The sequence below is a fragment of the Bidens hawaiensis genome, unplaced genomic scaffold, assembly GCF_021521415.1.
Source record: "Bidens hawaiensis isolate Kalapana, Puna unplaced genomic scaffold, B.hawaiensis_p1.1 tig00031117_1, whole genome shotgun sequence".
NCBI classification, from domain to species: Eukaryota; Viridiplantae; Streptophyta; class Magnoliopsida; order Asterales; family Asteraceae; genus Bidens; species Bidens hawaiensis.
In genome coordinates, this window is record NW_027495217.1 from 51,996 (window position 1) to 65,638 (window position 13,643).

Below are 13,643 nucleotides of genomic sequence, written 5' to 3' on the forward strand. Positions count from 1 at the left end.
CACAGGCTTAGCTAAACAAACAAAACCCGATGATGCTTCCCACTAAAATCAAGTAATTAAAGGTTCAATTAAGTCAACAACCAAACCGTCCTTTCATTCTTAAAGGCCGAGCCTACCGATACATCCCAAATTAAGTGGGTTACTGTTCTTTTATTATTATTATTATTATTGTTATTATTATTATATTTTTATTTGTATTAATTTTTACAAACAGTTCAAGTTTTTCTATCATTTTCCATTGTTTTTGCAAAAAAATTTTAAATTCGGGACGTTTTTAGCATTTTTCACGTTTTCAACTCCAATCTCGTATCCCCACACTTAAACTTTACATTTTCCCCAATGTAATTTACTGTTAAAAATTGAGTGTAGTACACGAGAACTTAAAAAATTTTAACAACCAAAGTAAAGGAAAGAGACACATGCACCTGATTCGAATCTCTCTTGTCAAACGGGCTCTATTGATAAGTACTGTTGTAAACTTAACCCGAACTCCTTGAACTTTTATATGACAATATATGCTCCACCGAATCATGACTAGACCACTATGAACTTCCCCACACTTAGGGCTTATTATGACTACAAAACACAAACAAAAAGTAACACGCAAAAAAAACAAAAATAAAGAAAAACAAAACAAAAGGTCGGGTTGCCTTCCGGTCAGCGCTAAGTTTTTGTTAAGGTCTTTAGCCAAACCGTTACCTGATTTCACGTTTATGGTGGTCGCATCGAACATTTACCTGCTGAGTTTCCTACAAAATCTCGGTAGTTAACACGCCTTGGCTCTATTTCCTCCTTCATGTTCCTCATGTCCGATAAACCAAAACCGGCCGATGTGAATGCATTTTTACCTTCAGAATTTCCAACATATGCTCGGTAGCGAACACGTCGAGCCCACACACTCTTTCTTATCTTCGAAACCTCAAATATTGATCGGGGCCGAACCGAGAATTTTCCGATTGAGTTTCCCGTTTAAGCTCGGTAGTTAAGGTGTTGTTTCCACACCTTCTTCTTTGTAGTTGAAACGTCTGTAGAACAAATATAGGCCCACTTCTTGCTATTCTGCCCATTGTCCTTCACCTTTACCTTTTGTTGGTGCATAGTGTCAGTAGTTCATAATCTAGTGTCTGTAATCGAGTCTGTAATGTTTAATTATGTTTTGTATGTTTAAGCGAAGTTACTGACAAGTTCGCTTAACAGGCGAACTTGTTAGTCAAGCGAAGTTATGGACAACTTCGCCTGAACATGCCAGGCGAAGTTGTCGTGTATTTATAGTTCTAGTTTACGGCTTGGTTTGTAGTTAGTCGTTTAAGTTCATCGAGTTGATCTAAGCTGGTTTGAGTTCATTGTAACGTGAGGACGAGAGTCTGTATCAGTGATTCATATCACGTGAGTTCAGTTATTAATATATAACGTGTTTCGGTTTATTCGTGTGTGTTTGTTTGATTTGCTTTCTACGCTCGTAACGATCTACGCAGGGATTCCGCACCTGAGTAGACCGAGATATCTCGTGTGATCCGTCCAGGGAACCTACACCTTTTTCTTTCTCGATTCTAAACCATCATCCCCAACTTTGTGAATTTGTGTAATATGTAATGAGGGATGGTTACGATAACCTGGAACTGTTTCTGTCTCTGATATGTCGAAAGGTGTTTTATCTTCAGTTGGGTCCACACTTTCAATTATATACTTCAACCATTCTGGATCCTCTCCCTCAACATCCTCATCAGCAACCAAAACCACAATATTCATTGGCTCATTAGTAATTGACGGAGTTGGTGTGGTATTATTCTCAACAACCTCCTCCTCAAATTCATTCTCTGAAAGATCAAGAGCCTCTTCTTCTCGGTCATCTTCATTATCATCAGCCGCCATTTCATTGTCTCGTTTAATTTGGGCCAAGTCATCAATTAGTTGGCTCATCAATTTATCTTGAGTAGCATTAGCCTTTTCGTGAACTTCCATCCTCTGATTGAGGTCCTTCAACAGTGGCAACACCTCGGAATCTTGATTATTATATTGAGGAATTTCTTCGTACCTTGGCTGAAGGTACTCATCAGAATAGTAGTCATACTCCTCCTCTTGATAACTTACAAATGTTGGTGTCTCGGGCCCATCACTATCATAATCATCTGACTCATAATATTCCTGATAATTAGGTGGAGGCAATGAATAATTCTGGTACTGCCAGTTACAACCCTGCTAGTTGAGGTTCCTTTGTTTATAATTATCTAACTCATAGTTTGCTAAGGTGGTTCAAAATATGAATGTGGATGGTACGAGTCATCATCCTCCATGGCCTTGTATCCTTCATGTGGGTCATAGAGCCAACTCCATGTTATCTTGAGTTACCTGCACACATGAACCATAAGAAAACCACGCATAAAATCAAACACATAAAAGCAAAAACTAAAACTAAAACAAAAAAATAAAATTAAATAAAATACTAAACTAGCACTTTGCGCGTTGATTCCCCGGCAACGGCTCCATTATGATTGATGTCGAAAGGTCAATAAAAACATTTATAAAATACCTTTACTAGCAAGGGCAAGTAAGGTGTCGAATCCATAAGGAATCAGTGGAAATTGCTAATCAAGTTCAATACTTAGTAATAATTATGTTAAGCGGACAGACGATGTCAAGCAAGTTGAAAATTAATTTGTTTGTAAAACAATTTAAGAAAACAATGACTACACTTCAGGTTTAAGTAATGCAATGAACTGATTGATGATAATTTATACCAATTGGGAAATCACATAGACATGATTTGTTTATTAGAATAGATAAATAATTACTAGACATAATAGTTATTCACAGAACTTAATCCGAAGAATTGACACAACTGAACAAGGTCTATCTAATTACCAGTTCATTAATACAAAACTAAGCATCTATCAATGATTAATGGTAAACGGTTCAATGACGATAAGAACTTAATCCTAAATGTTGACGAACACAAACCAGATAATTGATGATAAACGAAAGTCCCAAAAACACAACTGTTTAATCAGTTCCAATAAACATCTATCAATCAAACAAAATATTAATCAAATTAATTAAATCCCAATACATGTAATGTTCATAAAATTAATCAGTTCATATGCAAACCCTACACCTGAAGTGGTCACGAGTGGTTTAGCCTTGCCTCTTCATCATGATTAGCTCAATTATGGATTGGAAGGATGAAACCATGGATGATTATGATGATTGGGAGGTGTTAGAGTGGTGAAGAATGTCCCCAAAATCGCCCAAATATGTTAGGGTATGAAGCATGGCCGTCCTAGGGTTGAATCGGGCTTAAATATGGAAAAAAAAAATACCAAAAAATCGTATTTTTCCGCCCAGGCAACCGTAACCTACGGTCCAAGCTCACTGCCTTACGGTGACCGCCCCCTTCGCACTGTTTTGCCCATAACTTCTTCATTATAGCTCCGTTTTACGCACCGTTTTCAGCCACGTCTTCGTCTTCAAATTCTCTATCATTCCATGCAATAAAATCTCCATTTACACTCCGTCTCATATGCGCCAATTTAGCTCATTTAAGCTCCGCTCACATGTAAACGTAAAACCACTCAAAGTAATCGTGTCTAAGACATATAAACTCATAAAATACACGATATAACTTACTTAACACACATTATTTCACCCACACATCACACTGCAGAGATTTTACCTCATAAAATACAAATTACACCATAGTTTCCTAAGTGTTTTAGTTTATGTGTGTTTGGTCAAGCTTTGAACTTATTTTTTGTGATGGTAGTTTATATATAAACCAAGTTTTATTAATGAGACTAGTTAGTAGACCACCCCGTGTTGCGCACGGGGGGAGGGGTATGAGAAAACCACGTAAAAGACACAAAAGTATGTGAATGACTTAGAAACATGAAATATAATTTGACCCGTCAAACTTCGAAAGATACTATGATTGCTTCTTGACTGGTAACAAAGCTCAATAACAACCACCTTCGACATGTTTCCTTCAAGTACGTACAGTTAACTTTTAAAAGTCAAAAACCCAAAATCAATTAACCGAGCTGACTTTTTAATGCCAAAATTTCAAAATCAGTAGCCTGATCAACCTGTATGATAGCAGCAAATTGACCCATATTCGAAACTTTGACCGCTCAAACTTTACAATTTTACATAAATACCTAAAGTGCTCTTTTTTCAAACAAAATAAACAAATACTTTAAGATATGTCATAACTTTCTGCCTCTTCTTGAATATCATTAGAAACCTTGAATATCATTAGAAACCTGTTGATTAGAATCTTGTATGACTTGTCTTCATTAACAAAAGCTTGCAGAAGTGGTAGAAATATGCGTCAATTGAGACCGAAGGTATCCTATTGGGATAAAAAGAAATCATCATGTTCTATATAAGTGCTTTATAATTAAGTGAGAGTTGAAAGTTTTATATCTTTGCCGAGTCAGTTGCATAATTCTTAACTACCATGATCATAATAAATATACTAGCAGAAGAGCCCGCGCGTTGCAGCGGGAATAGAACATGAATTCCAGCCCAGAAGCCTGGCCTAATCGCCTGAGCTAGCCCGACCCACAAACTTCACATCACCCATTTTCCCCATGTTTGACTTGACATCTATCTCGACCTATTTCGGTAAAATTTATAAGGTTTGATTTGATATGTGATTTAAACAATAACATTGACTTAGAAAGACCCCGAGAAGTATAAAATTGACCAAAATTGCATCAGACTATAAAAACATAAAACAGGAAGCTTTTGGCACTTCTTATTCCATAGTAAAATAATTACAAATAAGAAAAGTAAACATACTTTAATTATTAATAGCGGCACAAATATTTTTCATATATTTACTCATAATCTCATATGCACAAATTAAAAACAAACGAATGCATACACATGCAGCATACAAATTCCTTTAAATGTAAACACTCTGGACATCAGATCAAAGATAAGGGAAAATCTAAAGGGTTCTTAGCGGTGTTACAACAAGTTTAAATAAAATGATGCAAATAATTGAGTATGATATATTAGGTATGAATTGAACATTAGAAATAGTTAGCTGCAAGAAGTAATAACAATGCAAGAAAGTAACAAGTAAAAAGCCAAATGCATGAACTGAACTTGGCCTATGCCGCTCCAAACAGACATCAAAACGAACCGGTTGTAGAACTGTAACTAGTAAAACCTAGAAAGAAAGAAAATATTTTTAGTGATCAGCCCGGCCCATTTGGCCAATACTAAAAGTCAACCGTTCTGACGCAATAAAAGTTTCAATTTGAAAACTATAGGCATTTTTTCGTATGGAAAAAGTATCCGTTTTATGAAAATAGCATCCAAAATGAAATGAAAATCCAACCTCATTTATTTGCAGGCCATACACACAACAGTTTCTTAAGCTCCAAAAATTGCCAAATATGCATACATAATACAAACTGACAAGCAAAATATGTAGCAACATGAAGTGAATTATGCCTAATCCGACTCAAACAGACATCAAAACGGACGGGCTGTACACAACTGTAACTAATAAAAACCGAAAAGAAAGAAAATATATTTACTGGTCTGTCTGACCGGTTTGACGCATACTAAAAGCCTCAAATTTCGTGTTGGGTAAAAAAGACAAAATACACAATAGTTTCTTAAGCTTAAAAAAATTCCAAATATAAAATATGTAATACAAACTAAGAAGCAAAATATGCAGCAAAACGAACTGCAAAGTGCGTAAGCCGATTCAAACAGACATCAAAACAAACTGGTTGTACACAACTAGAATTAATAAAAACCAAAATATATAAAAAGTAAAGATTTTATAAGTCAAATTGATGTTCTTAGAAACAGTCAAATTGATGATAAAGCTCACTAAACAAGGTACTGAAGTTTAGTTGTTGGTTTAAGATGATATATGTATAAAAAGTAAAGATTTTAATTACCTTGTAGACTCATGAGTAAGGATGTACGTTGTTTGAAACAAACAAATTTATATTTGCTTTTGTAGAATATAATGTATAAAAGTTACAATAGTAAACATTCACCTACATGTGATCGATATGACTTCATGTTCTACTCGTAAAACACAATGTTCTAGCAGCTATTCTATTCAGCTATTCTATTCAAAGAAAGACATTAACGTTGGAATTAATAAAAAACAAAATACTTCAATCTTATCATATTGTTATGCTGTTTGGAACGCCTCTACCAGTTACCCCAGGTTCTGAAGTTGGTACGAGCAACTCGTAAGGTGGGACACCGGCGCCACATCTATTCTTAAGCCTTGGATCAGCATTCCTCTTATGTATCTCATTTTCAATATTTTTAACTTTCTTTGAAAATCTATAAAATGCCTCAATAATCTTAGGTTCACCTGGCCACCTAGTGTATGCATCCTTCACCTCCCCAATATACTCCTCCTCGTGTGAGTGTGCTGAGATAATATCAATTACAGCCATATATTTTGTTGATTCTAATAAACTAGGCAAGGATGCAAGGAAATAGCCTTGTGGGTCAGCCATGAAAGACACAAACTCTTGCTCATGTTGATGCGGTATAAGTTTTCGCATAAGTGGTGGCCTATTAGGAACATATCCACCGAAGTGGTACTGCCCAAAGTTAAGCGCCGCATGTTGTGCTGACGATGTCCATATGATAATGGTTAATATCTCGGTGAGTTTTTCGGGAGTACTTAGTTCAGGCCACCAATTAGCGTCACGAAGATCAGCGTGTCCCACGTTAATGGCTTCACTATACCATGATTGAAGTTCCGTGTCAGAAATAACATTATTTTCATCTGGGTAGTAATGATTTACATATGTATGCACCAGCTCTTCAATTGCAGACCAAATGAGGAGCCCATCATTTGCATATGGGTAGTCTTCGATGAGAAGTCTCAGTCCATGGGGCTTTGTTTCATCAGGTACCGCCATTCCTCTACAACCAAATCCAAGTAAAACGCTTAGACACAATATATGTATCATGATTATTTTATTTTATATTCATCTTTCATTTTAGTTTTAGTGGCATTATAAATGTACCTCCGCATCAAATCTGCAGGAAGGCCTTCTAAGTCAAAGCGCCACCAGTCACGATAGGCAGCACATATCATCTCCGTGCTATATTTTCCAGGAGAAAAGCCACACTCTATAATCCCTTCAGCAGATATAAGGCTCTCGCGGGCCATTGCATTTATTGCAAGGGCATGTTCCATGTGGGGACTAAGAAGCTTAAAAATTGGATGCAATGAGCTCAAGTGTCGGTGAGTGGCTATTATGAATGGTTCCATACACGCATGAACCCGTAACCTATATATCCATTATATAAACTTTTAGTCAATTATAAATTTTCTTGGAAAGCTTTTTTGGGCTTCGTATTTTATATATTCAGGATTTCGGATTAGACATACCAATGATGGACAAGTTGGTGAACACCATTGTCGTTAGAGCATACATGAGCTTTGCCTAATTTCCATAACCAATTGGTGGTTGCATCAACAGGAGGAGTGAGAACTTGTTTTGATAGGGTATTTGTGTCACTGGGAGGAAGGCTTAGCTCAATTGCAACGGGCTTTAAAGTTCCTATAGTAGTTAAGAAGAAGACGGTGCGGGTTGCATATGCTTTTCGGTCTTCTTGTGCATTTATCCTCTCCAAAAATGGAAGGTAAATGTCATGGTAATCCAATATGAAAAGCTTGTTTTCATCCAAGGCCTGAAAATTGAAAATAAAAAGGTTCATTTGGAATCCAGTCAAAAGCCAACACTAGGCATTTATCAGTCATTGGTGCTATTTATAATCTATTAAATATTGGCTCTTGTACCTGTTGCACAGACATTCCATTGAGGTGGCATATAATATGTTCCTCCTTAAGAGCTGATTCTGGTGGTCCATATATTGAAGGATCAAGTTTGCTCACAGGAGGATATACCTGCGGAAACAAAAGAGTAGAGATGAAAAAGAATTTGATTAAAAACATAGTGGCCAGTTTGATTGAAAATATAGTGGCCAGTTATACTTAAAAGTTGTGATGGTTCCCTGCCTATAAAAGGCAAGTCTTTTGGTCTATTTTAGACATGTAATTAAAATTATTTTTTTCCTCAGAAGATTCAATATCCTTTACAGAACGCTTTCATACCCACGAAATATTTTAATCTCATATTGAGATTATGCACAATTCATATCGTTGTCTAGTCATGCTTACCTTCAGCTTTTCTAAGCTAACCGGGTTCATCCCAGCAAGTGTTTGCCGGCCAAGTTCATGATCCTCTTGTACATAGCTTGTTACATTCCCTGGAACGTTAATGACGTTTTAATATTTTGATTCATAGTTAAAATTTATATAGCATTTGCTGGAAAAAGGCATTTTTATTGCACTGGCACTTACAAGACAAGTTTTTCGGAGTCTCAAACTTGAAAATTTCTTCAATGGATCCACGTATATCCAAAAACTTCAATAGTCCATGCATATTCAAACTCATATCAACTTCTGATTCGTTCCTATACACCTGAGTAAGATCTGAAACACCTTTCTCCTTGTAGAGAGTGGTCATCATGGGTGGAATATTATGCAATACTCCTTTCCAAATTCCCATCAGGATATCATTGCGCCTAGTCCCCTCCATAACTTCATCTCTTGGCACGTATGTAGAAGAAATCAACGTGTTCACCGGTGTTTCAGATGTTACATCTGCACAATATTTATAAGCTATATTACTCTTGGAATGTTACTTCAATCTAAACTATCTGTAGCAAACTCACCAGTAATTGTGGACGGACGTCCAGTGCGACATCGTCTAGGATGTGGATTCCTTTCGCCTCCTAGTGTTGGGCGTGCATATTCCGCCCCCTTATCAGGATTTCCAAGATCATTATACGTGTCAAAATCATATATTCTGTCTGAAGGTAATCTTTGTCCACTTCCGTCACCTCTCTTATTTTCTAGTTCCTTAGCTCTGAAGTATATCAGCCCCAGAGGTGTTTCACTTGGTAAGTATGCCTATTAAGCCACAAATACATAAAATCAATCGGTGGACTATCTACAATATAAGAAATTAGACAGCATATAATTCTTAATAGTTATCTACCTTATTGGAAAAGAATATCCTTTGTTCTTTGCAAATGTGAGCCGGTTGAATCCAGGAATTGCATGTAAAATGCACAAAGCCATCCAAAGAGATAGTCTCCACATACAATTCCTGTTGGTAATTGTTTCTAACCAGGATTGCCCCCATTTCTCCGAAGTCTGCATCGATTAGTAGTTCAACTTCAAAGCTAAAACACCCCGTACCAACGGCTTTCCGAGTAGTACATTTGCACCAATCTTTTACGCATTCCTTGCTCACCTTTGGCCTCATGGTACCTGTCATGCACAAATTAACAATATAGAACGTTAGCACAACGCACAATATTTAAAACAAAAATAACCAATATATCAAAAACCAATGTTGATTATTACTTGGATCTATTTGAGTGCTAGCAAGTTGAAAACCAACACCCTTCTCCTCGGTCTTGATATCGTTTTGTGAATATAACCATGGAATCTTCATCATTGAGACTTCGTTGCATGTCTTAACTGTAACCGTTGCGGTTACTTTCAAAGTTGACAACACGTCAACCTTAACATCTTCCTTAAAAAAATCCAATGCCAATGTAGCTTTTACAACCTTTAAACTTTTCAACTTCTTCTTGCAAGAAGTTCGCGATGTAGGAACGTTTAATGTTGTTCTTTTACCATAAACACTAATAGGTTGGGTAATAGGGTATATTGGATCAGTGGTTAGTGCATTCTTCCCTTCATGAGAAAAAGAGACGGAAGACAACATGTTATTTGTTTGGTTACCTGGTACTCACAAAGAATAAGCTCAACAACTTTATTTATTTTTTGTGGATTTATTTGAGTTACTTTGAACCATATATATACACAATGTAGCCACAAAAAATCTTGCAAACAAACAAATATATGCATGCCATCAACCATAACTACCAAGAAACAAGCATCTCATGTTTATGGTTTTACTTATTTGATCAAGTGAGATACTCATGAAAGTTACATCAAGGCCATTAGACATGTTTTTGTTCACAAAAGCTATCCCAATGTTATAACGAACTATCGAGTTTGTTTTCCTCAACCTATTACCGCTAAAATATTATCATAATGTTCTGTTTGAGTCCACGATTTCGTTAACATGTGAAGATTCAAGTCCCGGATCGATAATCAAACATGAACTAAACGAATAACACTCGTTTATATTAATCAGAAAATATAACTCAAAAAACTGATTATAATATCTATCAAACCCTAACTCAGTTTAACTGTTGATGAACCATAACTTGGTTGCATCTAGATGAACCCTAACTTGGTTACATCTCGTGTGTGTCTCTAGATGAACCATAACTCAGTTGCATCTCACACGTTCTATAATGTCTAACCATAACTCGATTTATATAGACAAACCTAACTTGTTAGCCAAGACATTATCTATTATAATCACAATGCAATTAGGAAATATGATGTAACTAGGAAATATTACCAACTATGACCGATTTATTATTATAGGTCCCTCAAGTTCACCAACTCGTGACTTTGAGTCCGAAATTACGTCCAACAAAGATTACCAGAAAGTTAACACTACAAAACTAAGACTTTCACCCATGGATAGATATGTCGCCCGACGGTTACTGTTGGAATCAGGGTATATGTAATGTGATCTTGATTATCAACGAATATTACCTTCACTAAAAGGGGAAAGTCGTACATATTGTTTGTAAAAGTAATCAATTAATTCCTTAATTTTGGCCAGTATTTTTTCTTGGCCCAAAAATTTCAAGATCAAATGATAAAACCAAAACTGAACCAAACCCAAACTGAAACGAACAGTTTTAAAAATCACAAAAACTGAAATTTATGTCTTTTGTTCGATTTGAGCCCAAAACCAATTCAACAGTTTGTTTCAACCAAACTTTACAAAATGCACATAACATTTAAATTGTAACACCTCATTATTGAACTACGTACATACAATAAGCATGCCGTGGTTGTGCCAAATCGTAAACTTGTCTCGTGTTCAAGTTGTAAGCGTCTAATACGAATTTCGGATTCGTGTTAGATTTCGCAAGCAGTTAACCTATGGGTTTCCTTTTTAACCGTAATCGAATACCGAACCTGACCTGAAGCAATCAGAGGACCGAATAACCCAACCCGATTAAACTCCTAACCCGAACCCTAGATCAAATAGTTGGGTGGGTATTTGGGTTGGATCAACCCGAATAACTCAAAGCACGTGCGATATTATATAGGTGTAGGATTCTCCTATTGTTTCTTGGTTTGTTGGCTTGGTTACCATTTACCAAATAATAAGTTTATATGCATCTTTTTGTTGATTTACTTTTGGTTATTGACAATCAAATGATAATGGGGACGCACTATATATAATTAATGCATTCTAGACAGAAACTCGGATTAATCCTCTTGTGGATAAAATAATAAATGGATGAAGGTTTGTATTATGGATAAAATAATAAATCAAATTATTCTGATAATGCACCATTTAAATTTTATTTATAAAGGTTTGGATTATGGCTTTATTTAATTATATATCTTGTTAAAGGTGAATAGTATTTTTTTAACTTATTAAATTTGAAACACGACTCGAATTTACCTGACGTGATCAACTTGAAATCCGAACAACTCGACTTTATTTGTGTCGGTTGTTGGGTCAATTTGCTTTGAGCTCAAACCCGAATAACCTGACTTGAAACCCAAATAGCACCTCCTGAGTTAACCCGTGAACATGACCCATTTAATAATAGTAAGTGTATAATGAACATTTCATGACTTAACCAACTTTAGTTGGAGAAACGACTGAACATGTTATTCCCTGTAACTGCTATAGGGACCATGATTTTAACAAGAAATCTGTAATTTATTTGAATTTCATTCACATGTGGTTAGAGATATTGCATAGATTATAAGTATTGTCCAAATTAAGTTGACAAAAAAGTAATCCATTAAATTAGGTAATTTTTGTAGGCGCATTCTTAAACGTGTGGCTAAAAACAATCAGAAAACTCCATGGATTTGGACCACACAGTCAGGTTGCGTGGTGGCCCAAGCTATGAAATTAATTCAAGAAGAAGCGGGGTGGGGTTTGAAACCACCGCCCCTTTGGGGCAGACACAACACGTATATGTACTTTGATGTCATTTAGGTTACCATAATAGTCTCTTCAAAACTTTACGCAGTATATTTGTAACACAATTTATGCACTAAACACGAGTAAGTTGTGCTGGAACATCTTAGGTTTTGAAATATGTTAGTAGGTTGACGAAGGGGCAAATACTTGACGTATGAAAATATCTACTAGCAAACACTAATTAGATGGCTAATGGTACTAATTAAACCTCTGTCGATCACTAATATGATTTTTAGAAGATTTTAAAATGGCAGACAACTAAACAGTATAACTAAACAACGGAAACTCAATCGAAGAACAAGCTAGCACAGGATGAAATTAAATATGGAGAAAGGACTGCCTAGGCTAGGAATCCTATTGACAACTCGACTACTAACGAAATTAACTTACCAAATGGCACCCGAATAAAAAAATAAACCAACTCAAAAAACACTCAAGATCACTAACTCTCCTCTCAATCTCACTAGCTTACCTAAGCGAATCTAAGAGATAAAATAAACTTGTCAGGATATAAGATTTCTAAGGTACCCTAGTAACGTCACACCTCTCAGTCTCAACGGCACCAAATCCTAAAAAAATGGTACTAGCAACTCTTGGTATAAAGAATAATTCTCTCTAATCTAATCTATGACATGGGAACGCAAGGAATCAAAGACAATAAGGAAAAGCTCGTTCTAGATCATGTAACTCCATCATAACCGAACAATGAAACAAGACAAACTTGACTCCCTTTCACCTCTTCTTAGTCTTAAGGAAGGCCGTCTTCTTAGTCTTAAGGAAGGCTAGAAACTGAAAATAGGATACGTTTACAGAGATATTCCTATGGCTTTGTATCTCTAGCTCAACCAAAATTAGATAAAAAAACACCGAATAATCTGAACGAACAATCCTAATCAAAAGATACAGAATCAACTAATCAAGATCACACGAAAAACAATCAAGCGATACAACTCGTTAACAGTATTCATATGTATCATAAATCATCATATACATAAATTTTCAATAGCAAGCGTTCAATGATTAATTAAAACCAAGAATAGTGAAATATGTCAACAACCATTCATAACCTAGGTAACACGGTATATTTAGCTAGAAGTTTAAGTACAAATAAAACATCGAAATAACAGTAGAAGCGGTGTTCACAATATCTGAAACGGAAAAGAAAACAAAATAGAACATAAACTGATAAAAGACAAACCAAATTATGCTCCTGGTTAATCTCAATCCTATGCTCCAAACTTGATCCAAATCTCAAACACACACGTATCTTCTCGATATCAAATGTCTCGAATTGAAGAATACGTAGAATGGTCGTCATAACGGCTTAAATAGAAGTTATTAGGGTTTTTCTCTAATAAGACAACTGACGACGATCCGTTAAGGATGTCTCTGATGCAGGGAAATGGCACGTCATCATTCTTTGGCGGCTAACCTCGTAACCCGTTAAGGTTATGGATGGTGGTCCGCCACAAGTCT

General features: G+C 35.9%; 1 protein-coding gene across 1 annotated transcript; it reads right to left on the reverse strand.

The window, feature by feature from the left end:
- Positions 1 to 6,095: 6,095 nt before the first annotated feature.
- LOC143581621 (lipoxygenase 1, chloroplastic-like) lies at positions 6,096 to 9,797 on the reverse strand. Its single transcript, XM_077064371.1, has 9 exons — positions 9,431 to 9,797; positions 9,060 to 9,334; positions 8,734 to 8,971; positions 8,360 to 8,662; positions 8,177 to 8,265; positions 7,796 to 7,903; positions 7,385 to 7,686; positions 7,017 to 7,283; positions 6,096 to 6,912 (listed from the first exon to the last, which is right to left on the reverse strand). Exons 1-9 carry the CDS (start codon positions 9,795 to 9,797, stop codon positions 6,153 to 6,155), a joined length of 2,709 nt encoding a protein of 902 aa, XP_076920486.1. The 3' UTR covers positions 6,096 to 6,152.
- Positions 9,798 to 13,643: the final 3,846 nt, after the last annotated feature.